This window comes from Marmota monax, unplaced genomic scaffold, assembly GCF_021218885.2.
Source record: "Marmota monax isolate L192 unplaced genomic scaffold, Marmota_monax_Labrador192_F-V1.1 WCK01_AAM20220418_F8-fsc00060, whole genome shotgun sequence".
In the NCBI taxonomy this organism is placed as follows: Eukaryota; Metazoa; Chordata; class Mammalia; order Rodentia; family Sciuridae; genus Marmota; species Marmota monax.
This window is the reverse complement of record NW_026692826.1, coordinates 10,541,877-10,567,100: the sequence shown is the minus strand read 5'-3', so window position 1 is coordinate 10,567,100 and position 25,224 is coordinate 10,541,877. Positions and strand designations below refer to the sequence as shown.

The 25,224-nt window shown below is 39.2% G+C and overlaps 1 protein-coding gene across 8 annotated transcripts in view; it reads right to left on the bottom strand.

The window, feature by feature from the left end:
* Atp9b (ATPase phospholipid transporting 9B (putative)) overlaps positions 1-25,224 on the bottom strand; it is a 255,181-nt gene that overhangs the window by 126,159 nt on the left and 103,798 nt on the right. For 7 of the 8 annotated variants that reach the window (XM_058580694.1, XM_058580696.1, XM_058580691.1 and 4 more), the window contains 2 exons: positions 18,950-19,030; positions 2,273-2,348 (listed from right to left, as the gene is read on the bottom strand). In XM_058580694.1, coding sequence (XP_058436677.1) covers positions 2,273-2,348; positions 18,950-19,030 — 157 coding nt within the window. The remainder of the gene's footprint in view (positions 1-2,272; positions 2,349-18,949; positions 19,031-25,224) is intronic. The other variant, XM_058580695.1, reaches the window with a different exon arrangement.

Genomic DNA, 25,224 nt, shown 5'->3' with positions numbered 1-25,224 from the left:
ACACAATAAAAATGAATTACCAGAACAAATTAACAACCAAATTAAAGAACACATATGTGCCAATATTTCCAACATCAGTAAACTACATCCAACTTCTATAACAGTTTCCAAATATTTATTATTCTCATTTTCCACGATGAGTAAACTGGACAGCCCCTCAGTACATATTCAATGTGCTACTGCAGAGGACTAACCTCCTGGAGGGGACTGACAGGAGGGGCCTGCAGAGGTTTAAATTCCTGGAGGGGCTGTCTGTACATACTCAAGGCCCTGCTCCAGAGGACTGATTCCTAGAGCAGTCTGTGCACATTTGTGCCTGGTTTAAGGGCTCAACTCCTGGACAGTCCTGTTGCGGAATACCGATCTCTGGTTCTGGAAGGCCCTGCTTCCTTCTAGGCCGCAGGGACTCCTCCGAGAACAGACTCTTGTGTGCACATCATAATAAGCTCTGGAGGACCTATATCTTTTTTGGAAGGATAGGGTTCTCTGAATCAATCAGGGCAACTGAACATGGCAGCTCAGGAAGTTCTCTGTCTTCCTTTGGTCATCTGCTGTCCTGTGGGTCTGTGTTTGAGTCCTTGTTCCTATGCATTGAGACTCCATGACAGAGAAAGAACGGCCAAGTTTGCTTTACTTAGAGCAACTTGAGGGTGTGGTTCAGTGGTAGAGGGGTTGTCTAGCATCCACAAAACCCTGGGTGCCACCCCTAGTATCACACACACAAAAAAGAGCCACCTTGCATTCAATGGAGATATAACTTTAACATGTAAGATTGAAAAGAATTCTAAACTTATGATCAACTCCAAAGAAGACAAGAACCCTCAGGTTATTCCTGGACATCTCGAGTCTTTCCAAATGTTGTCAGGACATGGTAATCTGGTAAAGGACAGACTTGGGTAGTTGTTCACACAACAGGCTTTTAAATAAAGGTTTACTCGTGCATTTTAAATATGTCCAAACACAAAATAACATTAAAGAGAGGTTAGTTAACCTTCTTCAGTGGACATTTAAAAATACTCTCTGTGAAGATCAAGTGCCCTGGCAAGCTAAATGCTACATGGCAAAGAATAATAAAGAGTCTCTGTTGCCAAAGTAAACAAGTAGCAACTATCATTCGCCAAGATCATCCAGCCTTAAGGTCACAAAAGAAAATCTCTTTTCAGGAAATTATATGGGATGTCTTAGAAGCCTTTACCTCAGATGCTTCTGTTTCTTTGAGGAGAATGGTCACAAATCAATACTACATGGCATTAATGACAAGACTCTAACACATGTTTAAAAAAGAAACAGAACAAAAGATTAAATGAAATCGATTTTATAAAGAAAACCTTAGTATCTCAATGACACGTAACTTAAAACAATAAATAATATCGTGTTAAATACAGAACAAATCGGAATTTCTGATCATATAAGCCACAACCTGTCTTTCAGGTATTTTGCTATGAAATATTAATGTTGAGCTCTGGGGCTGATGGCTTTCCTGGAAGGCATACCTGGACTTCAGTGCTGCAGCAGGTCCTGCCTGGCTCTGGCCTGACCGTAACAATGAGGCTACAGAGTAGTCCAGGAGGAGGCTGGCAGTAACACCACCTCCCTGCCCTGCCCCTGGCTGTCAGCAACACACACCAGCAAGGACAGCAGAAAGGTGGCAGGCAAGATAGCAGGGCTTCCCTGGCTTCCACATGCCCTCTAATGGGGCCTGCAAACACCCTTCCTGTGGTGCCAGAGGCAGCGCTGTCCTGTCTGTCCCTGAGGTCTCCTCACTGAGTGCCACCCTTACCTCTCTTTGCATCCTGAAAAACTAAAGTAAGATATGGGATAAAAAAAATCAAATACCTCAAAGAATTGACACCTACTAGAATTCACATATTCGCCCTCAAACTTGTTTTAAACACATGAAACATCAGTATAAAAGTGAATCCTCTTTCATATTCTGTCCCTAGAAGGTGAACCTGTGCACTCCTGAAGGAGCCTACTGTACACAATGGCATACAGCAAGGCCCCCATGTGAACATAGCACTTCTAAAATTACAACTGGCTCTAAGGCACACTGAGGAGCATATTAGGAAATACATGTCAGAACCCAAGAAACTGACCACCTGTTCTTCCAGGAAGACTGCACCTCCATGTTGCTTTTGGCTTTACTATCCCCAGTGCCATGGGTGACGAAGTACACAGGCCTTGCCACAAACATACTTCAGGCAATTCTGAGAAAGCTGTTTGGAGTCCTCATCCTGGGAGAATTCACACTGAAGGAGAACTTCTTTCTCACCTGAGGCAACAATGGTGCTTGCCCACAACGTGTTTTCTATGCTGAGACTTTCATGAATGGGAGGGTCACTGTCTTCCTGTTCAGGGACAGAAAAACAAAACGGGAAAATTGGCCATGTTCTTTTTATTATTCATACTTTAGATAATCTATAGTGTTAGAAACGTGCCCACAACCTGGATCCAATGGAATAGCAGTGTTAAAGGAACCTCAAAATGTAAGTTGTAAAAAGCAAAGTTGAAAGACCAATCTTGAGTCAACTGTTTTTAATATTTAGCTTTAATATAAACAAATTTAAATGTTCATAAAAGTACTATATATAGTGTGATACCGTTTAAGAGTAGGCTAAAATCACATCTTCAAATGTGTTTTAGCAACATTCCTGGACTAGGAACTGCTTCCCTGCAAAGGTGGAAACATTAGCATGAACATGATCACAGATGAACTCAGTCATGTTTACCCCACCTTTCTGCAAGGACAAGGACTAGACAGGTATAACTGTGAATATATGCCTGGGGGGGGGGGGGGACACTCCCGCAAATACCACAATACACCCATGAGAAAAGTCTTTTCTCTTAAATTCCTTTTTAAAAATGTTGTTATTATATTGGATATTTTTCTTTTATTTCTTATACATTTTTGTGTTGGTGCATTATACTGTACACAATGATGTATCTGTTGTTATATGTTCAAACATGTACCAACAGATACATCATTATATATTATGATAGTACATATTTTTCATGAAACAAAATTCAAATATAAGTTGTATGTTGCTAATAATGTATACAGCTATCAAACACGGTCATACATCAGTATCATAACAGCTATATATTCAGTCTAATTTTATCATCATATTCTTAATGTTAATATTCAGACATAACACTTAGAACTTAAAATCTGAAAACCTTCCTCTTAACCTGAGGTTATATAGTGTGCGTGTACACACACACACTCACACACACATATAAAATCTCAAGATATATTTGATATCAAGATATATTTTAATATAATAAGGAAACCAAATAGGGGAAGAAAAGAAACATTTTCTAGGACCTGGATCCCAACAGTGTGCTTGCGCTGGGAATTACCTAGATCAGGAACCAACAGCCAGAGTGCCTGGGTTATCAGCTAGCTGTGAAGAGTGAAGCTGTAGCCTTTCAGCTAGATACTCATGGATCGGCCATAGACCAGTTTGCTGTGGGTGAATACCAAGACGGGCAGACATGGCATGTGCAAAACACAGAGAATGCAATCTCCTATGTGTGGGATTGAGCTAGGTTTGGAAACCAGAGCCCTGCAAATGCACTGATGAAGGGCTGTCTTCAACACATATCTACTCTTGCATGTGACCAGTCTCTGCCTCATTAGCTGCAAGTACTTTTAATTTTGCAGTCCCCAGGAACTATGTTTTTCAATTAAAGTTTTATGCTTACAAAAAGCTACTGATAAACTATTCAGTGGCACTGATGGGCAAAATACTTCATGTAAATGTATCTTAAGTGGGAAAATGAAGGTTAACATAATGCCATTAAAAATACTTGAAAAGTGAAAGAATATTTGTATCTATGTTTGGATGACAAAGTTATAAAAATTTTTACACTGTAACCACTTTACTTTTATATAATCTTGTAGCAATGGAGATATGTTTATAAATTTTTTTATATATCTTATGAAATTGAGCTCTTTGCATAGTACCTCACATACCATCATTAGCCTTTAAAAGGCATAAGAATATTCAAGTACTCTGCTTCATATTTTCCAAAATGTTGTTCGTTCTTCCATGCACAATGCCAGGCAGGGAGTTGTCACTTATTCCCATGTTTAGGTAGCTCTTCAGGTAGATTCAAAAATTGTCTAATTAAAAAATAAGTAATCCATGAAACTAAATTTTGCCATTGACTTTTATTCTTTTGAAGAACAGCTACAACAAAAAACCATTTAGAAAAGAAAAGCAAGTAGCTTCAATAGATTAGCTTATTTTATACTTGAATGTATGTCTGAACTGAAATGACCAGGTTCTAAACCATTTACACAGACACAGTTCTGATAAACGCTGCTGGAGAAAGCGAAATCTACATATCCTCACTTCTATTTCCTAAATACAACTGACACTACCTACCCTTTGATTCTACAGACAAGAGAATAGCTGTTCCAGGAGGCCCAGCAAACAGAGTGCATAATTGGCAAGAAGAGGCCAAGTGCTGATTTGCACACTTATCATTTAAAGTATGAAACAAATAAAATTTTCTCTAAATGTATTCTGAGTTACCTGCACTGCTTCATAGCAATTTACATGTCTGTTTATCACCTAGGACTATAAACTAAGTCACTATAGGGTTGAGCTCTACTTTCTGCCCACAGAACAGGTACTCAAATTTATCCAATGTATCAGTAAATGAAAGACAGACTCTCAAAACTGTTTTGCCAATACCCACAGGCGTTGAGTGCCCGCACATGCATGGCAGCACACAGGGGACAGTGCGTGCCCCTAAGCTGCGCTGCCCCACTGTGGTCTTTAGTGTCCCCTTTGGTCCATGCCACCTGTAGCTATCATCTTCAATGTAGCAACCTAGCTCAAAGTAGACCTTAAAACTCTAATGCTTCCCTTAATAATAAAATTTAAAAATTATTCACACATGCTCACCATTTATCTTCCCCTTATGTTGATCTCCAAGAGCAAGAAGGGCCTTAAAATATACAAAAAATGTATAACACTTTCTGAACTGCAAATAAATGACACTATACAATGTAGATTTAGAAATTAAGTCAATTCCTACATTGCTTTTTGGTAACAATTTCACTGTGTGAAAGGTTCTGTCCATTCTAACATGTGGTAGGCTGAAGAATGCATTTTGTATCTTTGTGCTTCTTTCCAAGACTAACAGCAGTGACAGGCTTTAAACATTAACACATTTGTCGAACAGAGAAAATCATTTTAAAAGGCAGTTCCTTACCCACATTCTATAATGAAAATAAAAATGGGGAAGATGGGAAAAATTTATTCCAAATAACTTTCATTTTTGGTTTTCTTCTCCTTCAGGTTATATAGATTGAAAAGATGAAACCTGCTTTATGGAAAGAATACAAACCGTTTCCATTTCAAGCTGTTTTCTCAATGGTGTAGCTTATTTAACAAACAACAGAAATGTGCTTATTAAAGAATATTTTTATTTGAAAACATAAAGCAAAGTTAAGTGTGTTATGATTTGCAGAAAATGCATTGTAAGAAAAACTAGAAAGGAGGTAAGGACTATGAGAACTGTTGCACTTCAAAACCAATTACTTCGAGCTCTAGATTCCAAGAGAATGCGATGTTTGAACAATTCATGAAATTAGCCATCCGGAACAATGATGTGAACCGCTTTCTCCACGTCAAACATCTCCCAGTCTGCCTCTGTGCTGCCTGGAGAAAGGCAGACGGGGTATGTCTGTGAGATTCTGTACAGGTCACAGATGCATACTGTGTCCCTGCTATAGAGGCCTTGAGTTAATCTGTTCAAATTCTAATTTAAGTATTTAAGCAGGATCCCTCCTCCCTGAAAAAGGTGTAATTTTTTCTTGATAATGTAAAAAAAGGAAAATAAACAAATATCACAAAATGTTCACTTTACTGAATTTTGCTAATTAAATTGAATTCCATTTCTAGTTACAAAACTAGTTATTTAATATTTTCTTTATTCCTATTTGAAAAAAGTACATAAAATATTTTTCATCTTAGTCTGAAACTCTAGATCAATACATTTTAAAAGAAAAAAATTAGAAACGTCAAATGAGGGCAATGAAAAGCCATTTATTATATTCATCAAGAATTATAATAACCCATACAAGATATATGTGTCTTTAACCAACTTAGAGTCCTGAAGTAAGTTTCTCTCATTTTAGAACAAGGATAGCCTCCCACAGAAGTCTACCCTCATGTCGACAGTGTGCACCACCAGCAGGCCTTGTCTCGGTTCTCACATGGGGCCATTCCCACCTGTCTTCTGATATGGGAAGACTCCTGCCTGTCTTGGTTTTTAAAACATTTTTTTAGTTGTAGATGGACATAATACCTTTTTTTTCACTTATTTATTTTTATATGGTGCTGAGGATTGAACCCAGTGCTTCAGACGTGTAAGGCAAATGCTCCTCCACTTAGCTACAATCCCAGTCTCCTGTCTCGGTTTTGATGTGGATGATTCTCACCTCTGTAGAAAACCTCAGACACATAAATTACCAATGGGAAAATGCAACAATTGCTTGCTATGCTCCTGATGTGAAACTCAGGTTGCTAAGGATCAGTCCACTGGGCCCACAACCTCCCTAAGAGGGTACGTATGTACACAAGTGACCAAGACTATCGCCATGTGATGTTAATTAACCCTTCCTAAATGACAAGGCATGATAAAACCTAGGTATAATATAGAACTGTAAAGATGAGCTAGGGTATCTGTGGGCTAGGGAAGGCAGCAGAGGGCCACCCACAGGAAGCTCCCTCCTGCACAAATTCTGCAGCCAGATACAAGGCTCTTATGTTGTGGCCACTTTGAGTGGGGTGAGAGTACCAGCCTGAGGAAAGGGTATAGGCACAGATCTCTTCAAGAGCTAGGCCTGCTCCACCTCCCTTCCCACCCAATGAGGCATTTTTACTTTGTGTGTACCTCCTAGCAGACCTCCTCTAGACTGGCTGGCGTGCAGGAAAGGGGAAAGAACAAACATTTTTGGAGTGCCCACACATATGCTGATTAGCCTTCCTTCCTAAGATCTGGGAAATAAGATTGAGAAGGTTGTGCTTGGTCAGGGTTAGACATCTAGTAAGTGGAAAAGTCAAAATTCAAATTCAGAGTGAAGAATCAGGTAGATCAAGAGGTCTTAGAGAACATGAAGCCAACCAATGCATATTCTGCAAAGAGGAGGGTCATCGGGCCTGATTTCATAGACCTACAAATCTTCCTAACTTCCTACATAAATCATCTGTTTTCACTCATGGAGTTGCTGTCCTCATGGTTTTCAGAGACTGGCCTGAATCATTTTTGTACTGTTTACAAAAAAGTAATGCTTTGCTATCTTGTTTTTGAGTCTTAGCATGATCCCTATGATCTACTTTATGTTTTGAATATTTGCTTTAAAATGGATGTATTTCTTTTTCTTCCTCTTTTCCTTGCACTCCCTAATCTCAGGGAAACAGGATTACCCTTCTTCCCCATCCTAGACAGAGTTTCTGACCTTCAGCACACACCCACCACAGTACCGGAGTAATTCAAACTTTGGGAATGGCACCAAACAATATAAAAAATAACTATCTCCCAGATTAAAAGCCTTTGAATCACCTTTAAAAGTCCCCAGTTCCCCTTGATGGGCAGAATCACAGCCTCCAGAACAGGAGTCCCTCTGTGTTTCTCCTTTGCTAGCAAAGCAATAATTTTTTTTTTTATTTTCTAAAAAAACAAAAACAAACAACAACAACAGGCACATCCAGCTTGGATGACGTCACTTTTGCACTAGCTACCGCTCACACCACTCCTTAGGCCCAAACTGTAGGGATCCACCTGTCTTGCTGCTAACCAAGAAATAAGTTCCCAGTAAATGTATTCTTGGGAATAATGGATTTGCCTGCCTCTTTCTTTGATCTCATAGAACCATCCTCACACAACAGGACTGAATTTTCCAGAACACATGGGGATGATCCATTAAAATGCAATCATTTTAATAATATCTGTCAGTAAGGTAAAGTGTTTTCCTAATGATGTTTAAATATTCTATATTTTTCATAAAGTACATCCATATAATCTATGGATTAGGAGGACGGACCCTATTCTTGTAGATTTTTATATTTTCCCTATTACTTCTATCCACTTGGGAGTATAGTTACTCCTTAATATTTATGGGGACTCAGTTCCAGGACCTTCTGTAGATTCCAAAATCAGTGGATGTTCAAGAACCCTCATATAAAATAGCATAGCATTTGCATATAATATGTACATCCTTTCATATACTGTAAATCATCTCTAGATCACTGATTAAACCCAATTAAATGTAAATGCTATGTAAACAGTAATTATACTAAATTGTTATACTAAATTGTTTAGTAGGTAAGGACAAGAAAATAAAAGTCTGTACAAGTACAGTACAGATGAAGTTGTCTTCACAAAATAACTTTTTACCTCGGCTCCTTGAATCCAAGGATACAGAACCACAGATATAGAAGAATGACTACACTACATCTTTGTCCAATCTGATAATCTCTAACTTTCCATTGGAGAGCATAGTTTAATTCCTGAGGTAATTATCTTGTGCTTTGTTTCTTACCTGTTGTACTTGATATTTGGTACCTTTTATTAATATTTACTTTTTAGTTTTAGGTGGACACAATATCTTTATTGTTATGTGGTAACAGATGATTGAACCCAGTGCCTCATGCATGCTAGGCAAGCATTCTACCACTGAGCCCCAACCCCAGGCTAATGTTTGATACCTTTTACCAATCGTTTTCTTTTTTGGGGGAGAAGGTGAAGAGGGCTACTTGACTTTAACTGAGTATCCAATTGCATCACCTCTACTGGGCTTGTTAGCTTGACCTGTTCGATTTTTATCAGTAGCTCAGTGAATTACAATATGAACCTTTTGTATCACTGTTCACCCTGTATCAATATTATATCACTTCACACATAATATTAAAAAACAAAAACAAAAAATACACGACAGCCATTTATTACCTCTGACATCCCCAACCCAATAGGGAAAGGTGCTGAAAGTCCCATCATCCATGTGAACACAAACTATTTATTTATCCAGTGCCTACTGGAAGACTTGGCCAAAACTCTGCATAACACACTCCACTATAGTAGTAGACCTTAAAAGTTCGATAAGATCCAAAAGCTGGCATCAGAAGCCCTACAAAGAACCACCAAATGCCAGTCCAATCTTCTGAGCAATAACAGAATTCTATAAGGCCAGTTCCACAGCTGCCTTCCTAATATCACCCTTGCTTCAGAAGACAGACAAGGATGCTTCTCAGAAATGTGGGTGTTCTACTTGCTACTGCAGTCCTTATCACTTTATAAAAGGGACCGTCCTTGGAATCCTTCTGGGGAACATGACCAATGGGAGGGATCCCTGGTCTTACATGACGAATTCATTCCCAAACAAAAGATCCTCTAATCAACTTTACCTATTCCTCGATATTCTATGACAACAGCAACAGTAATTCTAGCTCATTTACCAGTAGAATATCTGCTATCGTCTGAACATTTCTCTTTCTCTAAAATTCATGTTGAAACCTAATCACCAAGGTAATAGTATTAGGAGATGGGCTTCTGGGGGTGATTCGGTCAGGAGGGAAGACCCCTAATAAATGGGATGATTGCTCTTACAAAAGACACTCTACAGAGCTTCCTTGCCCTCCTACCCTGTGAGAACACAGCAGTCAAAACACTATGTATGAGTCAGAAAGGGAACCCTCACCAGATTACTATATTTGCATTGATCTTAGACTTTGAACCTCCAGAATTATGAGAAATAATTGCTTTCTATAAGCAATCCAGTTTATAGTACTGTCACAGTAGCCTACACGGACTAGTATATTATCACCATTTTCTAATATCCAGGTGTTCATGCAAGGACATTAAATCTTAAGTAATGGGAAACTGAACCCTATGGATACACTCCTTCCTGTATTTCCTATTCCCTCTTCCTGGTCCAATAGTCCAAGACCATTCTCAGTCACATCTTTCAGGTCCTGCCAGAACAGTTTGTCTTACAGCTCTTACCATAAATAACCCCTTTCCTTCCACAACACAAGCCTGGTCACCCTACTTTGATCTCAATTACATCTGTTCTCCTCTAGCAACTTCGAGAAAGTAGCTTCTTGAAGACTCAAGGGATACTGAAGAAAGTGGATGTTCAAACTCTCCAGTGCATCAGCCTCAGTATTGACATTCCAGGTCTCAGAACATCTCTGCTGTTCACCATAGTGCTGTCCTAAGTGCAGAAAAATCACTGCCTGACCTCTCTTGCCATCACGTTTGCAGCTGAAAATCAAGAACTGCATGAACACTAATGTGGTATATTGGATCAGCAGGGCAGGCTGAGTTTCTGTTGCTCCAAGTTCCTGTGGTCAACAGCAGGAGCCCAACTGCTCCACATCCCTTACCACTGCAGCACCTCCTCCACTTACTTGCTGGTTCTGGGCAGAGGGCAAGTAATCTGAGCCAGAGATCTCAATACAAAGCCTGCTTCCAGCAACTACATTTAAAGGACCAGCTGCGTTAGGCTTCATTTTCTCAAGAGCAAAGCTTGAAAAAAGGATTTGGGGGTGTATGGCAAAACTCAAGAAACACCATTAGAGAAGTGAAAAACAAAGACTGAGAAGGGTAGAATCAATACAGGGTGTGTTAACCAGCAACTCATCACTGCATGTAAGAGGAGCTCAACCTACTCCAGGCAGATAGTAAGAACATGCCACAGAGATGCCCAATCCAAGGGCATCTATGCACCTTTCTAACAACACTGGCTGAGGGCCACTCCTGGCATGTTAGCTTCCCTTTCTAAGCAATGGTACTGAGTGCACATTGAGTCACAAAGGGTGTCCCTACCACCAGCACATGGCTTGTAGAGGATGCTATCACCATTTAAGACAACAGTGAAGATTACTACAGGAATATGACTGTGTAACTAACCCTCAACAATTTAGTACTGGTATAATGCCACTGTGAAACCAACAAGGCCTACTCTTTTTGTGGTTATTTTCTGGTAAGCTCACTGCTTAAATATCATTCTTTATATGGTAAATTACATTATCCTTGTAAATTACTTCATCTGGATTTTTCAAAATTATTTGCATAGCACAGTCCGCAATGTCTTTTATGTGGAGTTTTGGGGGTTTTTTTGGCTTGTACTTTTTGTTTTTAGTTACACATGACAGGAGACTCTATTTTGATATATTTATACAAGGACGAAATATATCTTATTCTAATTAGGATCCCAGTCTTGTGGATGTTCATGATGTTGAGATTCACTATGGTATCTTCATATATGCAAACAGAAAGTTATGTACTTGTTTTAACTTTCTTTTCAATGATTATTTTATCCATTTCTCTCTGAGGTTAATGTGCTCTCTCGCTTTTCTTTTTCTTGGCTGAATAGCTTTTTGTTTGGCTGTATCATCTTAAAAACGACACCTGAGTTCATTTTTATCCTCCATCCTGACCCCAAACCCCCGAAGCATTTTATGGATCAGCATCCTTAAATCAGAGAAATCATTCAGCATTTGGTTTTTTTGGGTATTGGCTAATTTCACTTAGCATTATATTCTTCAGCTCCATCCATTTACCTGCAAATGCCATGATTTTATTCTCTTTTATTGCTGAGCAATATTCCATTGTGTTATATATTATCACATTTTTTTTATCCATTCATCTACTGAAGGGCACCTAGGTTGGTTCCACAGTTTAGCTATTGTCAGCTGTGCTGCTATAAACACTGATGTGGCTGTGTCCCAACTCTAGCCAGGGCAAAGGGGAAAAGGGGAGGGAAGGGAAAGGAATGGGTATAGGGGTAGGAAAGATGGTGGAATGTGATGGTCATCATTACCCTAAGTACATGTATGAAGACACAAAGGATGTGACTCTACTTTGTGTACAACCAGAGATATGAAAAATTGCACAATGTGTGATATGAATTGTAATGCATTCTGATGTCATATATAACAAAATAAAATCAAAAAAAGATTAAATACACTCCATAAAAAGCTTCAAAAACGCTATCTGATAGTGTTCTATTGTATGCCTGTATGAATATATAACAATGGATCCCACTATTATGTATAATTATAATACACCAATAAAAACACGGGGAAAAATGACATCTGGATCAATTTTCTGGTTGTATTATTTCAGGATATCACCTTAACATGCACTTCTGTAGGTGCGTCCTTTGACCTGCTATTTCCGATCCCTTCATGGTGATAAAGTATTTCCATTTATTTACTTACATTATTTTATTCTTCTCTCTCCCCCTAAACATATTATTCTACTTTAACTATATCCAAAATATTCAGATTCTGATATGCAGTGTTCCCTAAACCAATACTGTTTAGAAATTCTCCAATTTTAGTTTATATTTCTCCTTCCATCCTCAAACTAATGGCCTATGATATTTAAACTTCTGGGTGGAAGGACCATTTAACACCTGGGTTTTGTTACTGCTTTTATTGCATATGACCAAGAATGCAGTTTGTAACATTTTTACATTATGGAGCTAAGGTTTTCTTTGCCAAGAATATATGATCAAGTTTCTGTAACACTTTGTACATTGTTAAAAATAAATCACTAGGGAATAGAGTTCAATAAAAGCAACAAAAGGATTTATTATATTGCTTACCCATATTATCTTTTAAACATTTTCTCACCTGACTACTGAATCAAATGGGAACTCAGGCATAAAGCCTTTTATGCCCTCTATCATTTTCATAGTATCCATCTTTCCTTATTCCATCTTGATTCTATTCTGTTGAACACCAAAATGGCAACTCCTGCTTTCCCTTTATTTATATTTACTTAGTATACTTAGTATATTTTCACATATTTTTTGCATTAGCCTTTCTGATCCAATTAATTTTAGGTAAGAAAAAAAAAAGACTATGAACTGATCAACTGTTCCTTAATGTTTAAAGAAAAATTTTTTTAGATGTTGATAGAACTTTATTTATTTGTTTTTATGTGATGCTGAGGATCGAACCCAGTGCTTCACACATGCTGAACAAGTGCTCTACCACTGAGCCACAACCCTAGCCCTGTTTAAAATTTTTTTGGTAATTTTTTCTAAGGTTTTTACTCTTCAGCCATTACCTCTTGGCCAATGCTACAGTAATCCATCCTGGTCCTTCCACCCACACCTATCTTCTTATGACTGAACTCATCAGTTTCAGGGAAGTCTCTCTCTGACTCAGCCCTTTACTAATGAAGCAACCAGAGAGCTAACCTCACTCTCACCTGTATTTAATATTCTCAGACAAAACCTCCCCTGTGTTCTCCATCTCATCTAATGTTCTCGTGAAGCAAAAGGGCTCCTGAGCAATCCTCCCTCCCCCGATGCTACTGGTCTTTCTTCACACATCTGTTTATTTCTGAATGGTGCTTTATACATATACATGAAGGTGGAATTCATGGTGGTATACTTACACAAGTGCATAGTGCAGTTTTCTTAAACTCACTCCATATTTGTTCCTGTTCCTGCCCTCCCCCTTCCTTGATCTCCTCCTTTTACTCAATGGAAACTCCCTGTATGACATCTGATCTACCAAACCATTTTTTCCTTGTATTCTGCTATAACATCAGCATGAGAGAAAACATTTGACCCTTGATTTTCTGAGTCTGGCTTATCTCACTTAGCATGATGTTCTCAAGTTCCATTTTTTACTGACAAATGCCATATTTTCATTCTTCTTTATGACTGAGTAAAATTCCATTGCATATACATACCACATTTTTTAAATCCATTTATCTACTGATGGGAATCTGGCCTGATTACACAATTTGGTTATTGTGGATTGTTCTGCTAAAAACACGGATGTAGCTCTAGCACTATATTATGCTGATTTTAGGCATTCTGAATAAACACTAAGGTAGGAGAATTGAGTTATATATGGTGGTTCCATTCCTAGTTTTATAGGAGTCTCCATCCTGCTTTCCAAAATGATTATCCTAATTTGAGGTTCCACTAACACACTATAAGCGTACCTTTTCCCCTACATCCTCACCAGCATTATCATTTGTGTTCTTGATAACTGCCTTTCTGACTGGAGTGAGATGAACTCTTAGTGTAATTTTGATTTACATCTCCCTTTTTACTAGACATGTTGAACATTTTCTCATATATTGAGAAATATCTATTTAGTTCTTTTGTCCATATATTAATTGAGGTATTTGATTTTGTGGTGTTAAGTTTTTTGAGTTGTTTATGTATTCTGGATATTAATTCCCTGTGTCAGAGAAGTAGCTGGCAAAGATTTTCTCCCTTCTGCAGGCTTTTAATTTCATGCCATCCCACTTATTGATTCTTGGTTTTATTTCTTGAGCTTTAGGGTCTTGTTAAGGAAATCAGTGCTTGCATCAATATGATGGTGTGCTGACTGTATGGTTTCTTCTAGCAGTTGCAAGGTTTCCGGTCTAATTCTTAAAATGTTAGATTCAATTTGATTTGATTTTCCTACAAGGTGAGAGAGAAGAATCTAGTTTCATTCTTTTAATATGAATATGCAGTATTCCCATCACCATTGCTTTAAAAGGCTATCTTTCTGCAACATATTTTTGTACCTTTGTCACGTATCTCATGACTGTGAGAATGTGTGTTTGTCTTTGTGTCTTTTATTTTGTCCCACTACTCTTCAGTGATGCCAATACCGTACTTTTTTTTTTTTTTTTTTAAATTACGATAGCTCTGCAGTATCATTTTAAGTCAAGTATTCTGCTGCCTTGCATCATTCTTTTTTCTCAAGACTGCTCTGGCTATTACGGGTGTCAAACTTCCAAATAAATCTTAGGACTCCCCCCCCCCCCAATATCTGTGAAGAATATTGGTATTTTGAAGGGGACTTCATTGAATCTGTATATTGCTTTTGATAGTACAGACATTTTGACAGTATTAACTCTACCTATCCAAGAACATGGGATGTCTTTCCATGTTCTTAGGTCTTTTTCATTTTTTTTCTTCAATGTCATATTATTTTCACTGTAGAGATACTTTATCTCCTTGGTTAGATTTATTCCCAAGTATTTTATTTATTGGTTATTTTTAATGGAATGGTTTTCCTGATTTCTTTCTCACCAGAAATCACTTTTGAAAGAAAAGCTATTAATTTATGAATCTTATATTCTGCTACTCTACTGAATTCATCGTCTTATGGTAGAGCTTTTTGGTCTTTTGATACAAGATCATGCCATCATCAAATAAAGATAATTTGACTTCTTTTTCTACTTGAATCCCATTAATTTCCTTCGCTTTCCTGACTGCACTGGCTACAGTTTCAAGAACTGTATTGAATAGGAGTGGTGAGAGTGGACAGCCTTGTCTTGTCCCAATTTTAAAGGAAACCCTTTGTTTATCTCTGTTCAGTATGATAGCTTCAGGTTTGTCACATACAGACTTTATAATGTTGAGGTAGTTTCTCCAACATTTTTACCATGAATGAATGCTGAATTCGATCAAAGGCCTTTTCTGAACTTACTGATATGATTATATGATTCTTGTCCTTAATTCTATGTATGAGGTGAATTAATTACTTTTATTGATTCACGTATGTTGACACAACCTTGCATCCAGGAGACGAAACACACTTAACCATGGTATATTATCTTCCTAATGTGTTTTGTAACATAGTTTGCTAATATTTTATAAAGTATTTTTGCTTCGATATTGATCAGGGATATTGGTCTATACTTTTCTTTCCTTGATGTGCCTTTCTCTGGTTTTGGTATCAAGGTTATACTGGCTTCACAGAATATATTTGGGAAAGTTATGTCCCTTTTAATTTCATTGAATAATTTGAGAAACACTTGTGTTAGTTCTTCTAAACGTGTAGAATTAAGCTGAGAATCCATATGGTCCTGGGCTTTCCTTTGTTGGAGAGCTTTTAATTGCTGTTTCAATTTCATTATTTGATAGGTTCAATCCAGGCAGGTCACAGGTGTCTAGAAAATCTGTCAGTGTCTTCCAGATTTTTCAGTTTATTGTAGTGTGTTCTTTCAAAATAGTTTCTAATGATTCTCTGGATATCAAAAGTGCTTGGTGGTATCTCCTTTTTCATTTCTAATTTTGCTTATTTGAGTTGTCTCTTTTTGTTATACTAGGTAAGAGTTTATCCATCTTAAATCTTTTCAAAGAAGCAACTCTTTGTTGCATTGATCCTGTGCATTTTTATAGTTATTAATTTCATTAATATTGACTCTGATCTTAATAATTTCCTGCCTTCGTTGCAGGAATAATTTCACATTCATGTCAATGGATGTAAACTACCTCTATCAGTCCTGGAGGGCAGATGCCCTGACTGCATCTTCTCAACAGACTGGACGGGCTATTGAGTTCCCTTAGTTACCTGCTTCACTGATGATCAGTCTTCCCACTTATTAATCTGGAGCCAAGGAACTGCTAGGAAGTGCACCTTTCCTCTAATCTACCATCTTCCTCCACATTTTCCATTCCTGAGTTTTCTGTTTGTCTTCTGTGGGGTTTCTCTGGTGGTACTGGGGACAGAGCCCAGGATCTTGCGCACGGGAGGCAACCACTCCACCACTGAGCTGCATCTCCTGGGTTTTTTAAATTGTATGTTTAGATAGACTGAGGTACCCATGCTGGCCTCGTACTAGCAATCCTCCTGCCTTGGCCTCTCAAATCGTTTGGATTGTAAGCATGCATCATCATCTCTATAATTCTGGAGCTTTGTTAATTCTCAACTTACAGTCTCTTTCCTGTCCACAATTGTTTGGTTAGCAGCTTTTAGATGAGATTCACTGCCCTGTCAAGAGTTCTTCTGCTTTGAGGATCTTCCTTTGCTGGATTTTGGAGGATTTTTATTAACCAAAAAGTTTTGAATTCCACTCTATCTTGAACTTTAATTGGTATGCTGGACCTTCATTGGTAATGAGTCTGGCTTTCTTGACCCATCTATAGCAGGGGAGGTACTCCAGTTAGAGATAAAACCTGCTCTCAGTTCGAGCAAGCCTTCTGTCCCATGGTGTTGTTCCACATCTTCAGTGAATCACAGGGCCATGTTTTAGGATGGTGTGGGGCAGACTCTAAGTGCCATTATCCTTTTCCGAAAGGCCAATTTCATGTTTTTCTTCTTCACCATGCATCTTAGAGGCACCAGCACTTTATGGGTAGCCCTTTTGCACCTCAGATTTTCCAAATGAGACCTTATGACTTGCACTTTTTCCAAAAGTGCCCTCATCTTCAGTTAGTGGCAATCACCAAATCCATACGCAGGGGCATCGTGCCACACAGAAATCCTGCCTCTTCTGAAATCAGAAGCTCAATGATGACAGTGTTCTGGAACAATCTCCCTCCTTTGTAACATCTTGGCTCTGGAGCAGACACGCTATTTTTTGTTATACTCCCTGACACTTGCAAGAAGCTGAAGCATGTGGTATTTTATATAATATTTTATGCAGCACACATGAGTTGAAGGTGCAGAAGACTCTATCTGTCATGGGAGTTGGCCTGTGGTACTGGATGGCTCCACTATCTTATGGACATAGAAAGTTTTAAAGGAATCTTTTAAAGCTGCCTAGTGTTACCATTTCTCTTCTAAGCTGAAGATCCTTCCAGTGGAGCTCACTAACTTTCCACCCAGGCTTCCCACAAATGGTACACTCTCCCCACTTCTGAACTGTCTGCTCTTGCTGTCAGCCCTTGAAGTACTTTCACAAGGCCTAAAACATATATCCAGCTTTTCAGAAGTCATAAACAATACAAACCAGCATGAAGAGGAGGACGAGCAAAGCAAAGGGGGACAGTGCACCATGCTCCCAGTTCTTAACTGTAGGGACACTCATCTCTTCTGATTTATTGCTTTCGAGCATCTTTCTCATACGCTTAATTTTCTTTTAAAACTGTGTGCTTTCTTTTCTTTTTAGAGAGAGAGAGAGAGAGAGAGAGGACAGAGAGAGAGAGAGAGGACAGAGAGAGAGAGAGAGAGAGAGAGAGAGAGAGAGAGAGAGAGAATTTTAATAGTTTTCGGCGGACACAACATCTTTGTTTGTATGTGGTGCTGAGGATCGAACCTGGGCTGCACGCATGCCAGGCGAGCGCGCTACCGCTTGAGCCACATCCCCAGCTCTAAAAGTGTGTGCTTTCTTCACAGTAAGTATTTTCGTACAAGTCCAAAAAGATCTCCGCGTACTTCAGAACTGGTGCTCTAATCCTGTTGACCTGGACAAGCTTGTTCCCTGTGTCCATGTTCCAAGAGCATCTTGTGCAGACCTATCTAAAAAAGGCACAACGGGCAGCTGCAGAACAATGCTCATCCCCAGTCTCTGACGGCATCACGGTGTCCTCATTTTGCATCCACACAGCTGTTCATCAACTGTCACATACTATGAGCTCCTTAAGTGCTTCTGAAATGATGATGATTACTTGCTGAGCCTCGTCATGTCTGATCAAGACTGAAACAAAGGTGACTGAGCCAATAAAAATCTTTTATACGCTGTGAAAATCAGTAACCGTAAGTCCTTCAAACCCCGGCAGTCAGGGGAAAGAGGACTTAAAGATTTACCAACACTGTATTTTGGAATAAAATAAAAGTTGAATAAAATACTCTTATGCATGTAAAGAAAGACCCATCTGCATACACACATATCCAAACATACATATGTACTTATCTGAAAAGTAGATATTATGTGGCTACCATAATTAACTCAAAGAGTTAAATTAAATTATACCATCTTACTGACTCATATTTTAGAGAAGGATGTTATCTACACTAAATATGCTAAAAATATTAGAAAACTGTACTGAACACATCCCATAGACATGTAAATGACATGGGAACATCTAAGAAGCTGACAATTCTCCAAACTTTCCCTCTCTAGTTCACAGCTTTCATGTGAATTTACTCTTCATCGAATTACTCTCTCAAAAGGAAGATCTACTACCTTTAACTTATACAAACAATATTTGTACTGAACAAAAGATTCAACTTACCCTGGTAAAGGTTCCTTCAAAACTATGAATATCCAGTTGGGGCTTCTGAGCATAAACATAAGCCCTGATAGAAAAAAGGTCCTGGAATACAGAACATGTGTATTAATTTCAATGTTATAATTAAATAAAATGACATGGAAAATTTTCATTTGCTAATTAAAATCTTCCTTATGCTCTGTGCTACAAGTGATTCTTAGGTCCTGTTTGCCAGCACTCTGAATCAGGATGGAAGGTAACAACAAAGCAGTGCTAAAGCTCAACAGAAATGGTCACTTCTCTTCCCTCCAAGAAATGTGCAGTGTGTATCAGAACCACCTGGGAGAAGCTGGCAAAGCACACATTGCCTGGGGCTGTTCACAGGATTTTAATCTCAAGGCAGAGCCTGAAGGCACAATGGTACCCCACAATCCCACCTCATCCTTGGCTCCCTGTTCCTGAAGGACAGGCCTGACAGCATGGAAGCCCTTTTGCCTAGGGAACACGAGCTGAGAAGTCAAGAGGAAGGACAGATTCACAGTCAGTCCTAGACATGGAAAAGTATAGACTTCAGACCCCTCTGTGATGCCACAATTTTGGAATCAGCACCAATGCCCAGGGCTCATTCTCTAAGGGATAACATCTGAAGTTAAGCTGCTTGTGGTTCGTTTGTACCCCTGCTGTGGAGGACAACTGCACAAAAAAATCTGTTCCCAACCAGAGCTGTACATCAGGCAGGCACACAACCTCGAAGCCTTGGGAGGGTCCCATTCTTTCCTGTGACTTGAGACACCTCCCCAGGGGTGTTTCCATGCTGTGTAGTGTGCTCTCTCTGTTCCAACAGCTGCAGCTCACAGCAGATGTCTAAAAACCTGAGTCCACTCCCCTCACCTGTTACTGCATGCACACCTTAGAAAGGCAGGAAATGCAGAGAGTGCTGGTGCCCAGACACCAAATCATCTTTTCTAGGCCTCTCCCCAACAGATGATTAGGACAAAAGATGGTATTACACAGTCATTCTCAAAATGATTGAAAATTAATAATTCCTCTTGAGAAACTGTTAAGCATGATATGTCTTTATGGTTAGTTAAGCTGTATAAAAAAAAATGTTTTCCTTTTTCTAAAAAAGACTTGTGTCCCTCTTGAATACAATCCCAGGTAAAAGGTCTGGGGAAGTATAGGAGACGTTAAAGTCAGGATGGCCAAATGAAATACCACAACTTTGTCTTTTTTGTTTTTTAATATTTAACTTTTTAGTTGTAGGTGGACACAATACCTTTATTTTATTTGTATGTGGTGCTGAGGATTGAACCCAGTACCTCACGCATGCTAGGTGAGCACTCTTCCTCTGAGCCACAACCCAAACCCTATAGGACAACTTTGTGACAATAAAACTCCAACACCTAGGAATGTAGAGGTAGGGAGAGAACGAGGGGCTAGAAGGACCTTAGATCTCAAAACTGTCTGGAAGCTTCCCCTCTTGCTACCTTGGCAAGCTTCTGCAAGTGGGTAAGCTCCAATGGGCCATAGAGCCTACAGTCCTACGTGACAGTATAGAACTCCTCAGATGAGTTCTGTGGCAGGTAGTTCAGCTTTGTTTAACTGGCCACAGGGAGCAGCATCTTGAGGAAACTGAGTACACTGCCAGTAGGTGGGTGTTGTGTGGGAGACTTCACATAGCCTCCTGAGGGGCCTGGTCCTCAGAAGGACCTGCATGCAAGGTGTGTTCAGGGAACAAGGGTTCAAGAGAAAGGCTCTCCATCCCTGAACTGTTCTGCAAGCAATTTGACTTCCTTCTGGTATTCCAGACTCATGGTGTGTGCCTCTGTGGCTGGCCCTTGATAAGGGGCTGAGCAATGAGTCTCTGTAGCTCCCCAATAGGCGGCACTGCACATGCTGGTCACATGAACTCGTCAATGGGTCGAATGCCTGCTTTCCTCTGGACTCTCAACATGTCCCTTGTTGGATGTACTAGTACCCCTGCAATACCTCACAGCCATGTGGGGGATAACTCCACCTAGTTTCTGAGAGTCCTAACGAATCATCAGAGCTAGGAGTGGTTTTGATGATCCCTGATACAAAGAACTTGCCATTTTTATAAATTTGATTTCCTTTCTGAGTATGAGTGAAAAACCAGAATTTGGAGAATAGGGTGACCAAAGCATCTGAAAAGTAAGGGTAAACTAAAGTCTGGGAGAAAGAAGCCCCTCATAGAGGGGCCTGAAAATCTGTTTTTAATCTTAGTCTGATCCCTAAACAAATCATGCACAGTCCAAGTTCCAAGCAGCCCAGCAAAAGAAAAGAAGTGAACAAGGGCCTCAGCCAAGCTAACCACAGTTAAACCTAACCAAACTCCAACACTCTTCAGAAGAACCCAATAGAATCCTGTGTCTCTATAATGTATCATGACTAAAGCTGAAGATACAATTCAAATTTCCAGACACGTAAAGAAGCAAAACCATAAAACTCAGCCAAAGAAAGAATGCAATGGGTGAAGACCAGTCCTGAACACACTGAGCATGAAAACCAAGAGATGAGAATTCTAAAGTAGCTTTCTAACACTTCAGACTCGTAAAATATGCTCCTAAAGAAAAAATCACTGCAGAGAAAGAAAGAAAAGGGAAAAGGAAAACTACCTGAAGAAACAATGACCTAGAATATTCCAAATCTGCTGACTGCCCAAAATGTAGATTCAAGATAAAAAAAAATTAAAACTATCAAATTACTACAAAGACAAAGACATATGGGGAGTGAAATCCTAAAACACCTAGAAAAAAATCGACAAAATACCGATGACTTTTTACTACAAATAATCAAGGCAGAAGACAACAAAACAAACTACTTAAAGTACGAATATGGGGAGAGGTCAACCCAGAATTCAAAGCCAGCAAAAGATCCTTGAAGAACATAGAAGAAATAAAGACATTTTCAAAGGACTTAAATGAGAACTAATTTCAGTGGCTATCCACCAGCTATATATACACTGACAGAAGTTCTTCACCCTGAGGGGAGATGGCATCAGGAAATGACAACTGTCCATACAAACATCAAAAGAAAAATCCCATTTTTCACCTAATTTCTTAAAAATATGCAATTAAAAGCCAAAGTGGAAAAAGCAGTGAAAGAAGACATGAGAGACCAAAGTTGGCTCAGGCTTCAGGGCCCAATGGGGAGGAGGGCAAGGAGAGGATCGATCAAGAAAGGAAAGATGGTAATTACTGATTAGTCAAGGTCTCTGAAAAGCGTGCCAGACAGGATCAGCACAAAGCTTTGGAAGATTCACCTTTAGACAGGAACAGGAATCATCCTTCGTTATCAGATTAGGCAAAGGAGGAAGAGAGGCAACAGGCTTTACTGGCCAAGAACTGCAGAAACTTCTGCTTAATGGAACCCTTTTCTGCACAGACAAGACCATGTGTTGAATGACAGTGAGATGAGAAATGAAGAGGAGCCAAGTTTGAGAATGCTGTCACTGACAGGAGAAACCACAGTTACCTAGGACACATGCAGAGAGGTAAAGGTCTCTTGGGAGGACGCCAATGCTGGTCATCATAAAGCTGTTTTCCACTCTGGCCTACATTCTGAGTAATGCAGACAATGCATTTGCCATTCTTATTTAACTTTTTAATTGCAGCAGTGGTGTTTATTTCTAAGAGGTCTTATTTTTCACTTTTTCTTTTCTCATAGCTTCTATTTTGTTTAAACTGTAAGAAACTCTCAAATTTCTTCAGAGATATTAGACAACTGAAATCACTGTCTTCAGTTCCTCGAGACCTAATCCACTGGGCTGCTTTCAGTTTGGACTGGTCTTTCCCCTTCCTGTGGATTCTACACATGCATTCCAACTATCTCCGCGGAAGGCGGAGGCAGAATTGCTGGTGGGCTTCCTCATGCTGCCCACACAGGCACCTGGATGCTGTCTGAAACTTTCATACTGTCTTTCATTTCTAGATGACATATTGACTTCTGCTGTTCATGTTTCATTAACTTTCCACTTTCAGTGAAATGGAACATATAAATTTATGAACTGCTTAAACTTTTACTCAAAGAACAAGAGCATAGTAACTGACACTAATTTAAAAAAAAAAAGGCTAAAAAGAATATCCTGTTCTCGTGCCAATAAAAGCCTCTAAGAGAACTAACTGAATAGTTGTAGGCTACTCAATTCAATAAGCAGCATAAGAAATCAGAGACACTCGGGCTCAGCAGTAGAGCACACACCCAGCATGTGTGAGGCCCTGGGTTCAATCCTTAACACCACATAAAAATACCTAAATAAAATTAAGATATTAAAAAAAGAAAAGAAATCAGAGACACTCAACAGAAAGCCAAATTAAAAAGTGGAATGGCAGAAGTTATCCTCCATCTTCCATCCTGCTTCTCTTCTCCTTTTAAAACTAACTTCCAAGCCGCAGACAGGTGGCTTCCCAATACATTTCTCAGCATTCTCCACAGGTGGATGTGAAAGTGTGGCTAATTCTTGCCAAGCAGCATGACAAACAGTAATGCAGTCCATCTACCTTCCTTACCCTCTGTTGCTGGCCACTGTGCAATCAAGAGCTGCTGAGACCTCTCGTGGGAAGTCACCTGACAAAAAAACAAAACTACCCCCACTAGCCTTGGACTACCATTTTTGGGCCACCAAATGAAGGAGAAAAGGTTCTCTCTAGACTTGGGGTATATCAGTTGAGTTTCATTTTTCAAATCAGAAGCATTCTGAATTTAATAGCAAAAGGGATCTCATGCAGAACATGATGCTTCCAATATCAGAGAAAGGGAAGAAATTCATGACTAAACCTCCAAAAATACTCTCAGAATGTTAATGAAACAACTCTCCAGGGAAATACCACTATATGACCCAATGAAGTTGACCACTGCCCAAATGGTAGAGGAGCAGCAGTAGCTTAGGGAGCGCAAGGGCATCTGCCAGCAAACACCACAGGAAGAAGACAGCTCCTCTTCTCCTGCCTTCCAAACTCCTGTGAGCACAGTCAACCATGAAGACTGATTTCCATACCTTCCAGGCCTCCAGGATACAGGAGGCTAGTCCTCAAGTTCCCAGGGAACACAGGCTGGATGGTGAATGGAGTGAAGCAGACTCTATAGCTTAGACGACATAGGAACTGACATAATTTATGCTCAGGTTAATTAAGCCAAGGTGGTTTAATAAAGAAGAAATATATGGTATAATAACTTGAACTTGTGAAAATACTACCAGAATATTTAATAAGAAGCCAAAAGAATGTGGATAAGGTAAGTCTCAGAATCATTCTTCACTTAATATCACAGTGATTTCAAAACATGAAACTTTCATCCCGCACCCTACCTTGTGATACAGGAAAATAAAAAGCAAGCCAGCAACCACCCTCATTTCTACATGCAGCGGACACTTACAAGAGCGCACTTCATCTGGTATATTAGACATCAAATGACTGAATAATGGCACAATAATGAGAACGTCATTCGAAGCTTTTCACGATAATTTAAAAATCATTCTGAAGTTTTCAATAATGTAGGAAAGCCTCTGCTATTAGGTCAAGGGTAACATTTGTTCGCATTACTTAAAGGTCATTAAAATACATCCTTAATCATAACATGTGGTTCATTACAAATAAAATTGCCTTGCGTTCAATAAAACTAATTAAATGTAAATGGTATTGTTTACTGCTGTATGGATCTTTTGAAATAAATCAGCAAGTCATGATTTATTGAAAATTACTGGGGCCTCATGGTTGTTAATAAATTTGCTTGATCACAAAAGCCAGAAACATATTTTCCAAACGTCTATGGTGCCTGGCAACAAGATCAACAAATGGCATCTGAGCTCCGGGCCCGCACACAGCTTTCACCAGGGCTTCCGGGGGCTCAGCTCTGGCCGCACCAAGGACACTGGGATGGCAGTGGAACCAGCAGAGCCCACTATGGGTGGCCTGCCTCTGTTCTTAGGAAAAGCTTAATGTGTGCGGGCTTGCTGACTCTAGATGCCATGACTTCGTGCTCTGACGTGACACAACTGGCAGTGCCAAACAGAATATCCCCAATCCATAACAGCAAAGACCTGGGAGTCAAGACAAGCAACAAACCAAACTGCCTTGCCAGTGTCCTTATCAAAAAGGTCAATATTTAAAATACCCAATTTTATGAAGCTACAAATTTCAACTGATTAATGAATTAGAATTCAGTTAGATTTTCTTTCTTTTCTTTTTTTAAGCAAATATTCTTTTTGTTTCATGGTCCTATCAAGATTTGAAATATTTAATAACCACATAGATGTTTCACTCAAATGCTAAGTTATTCTC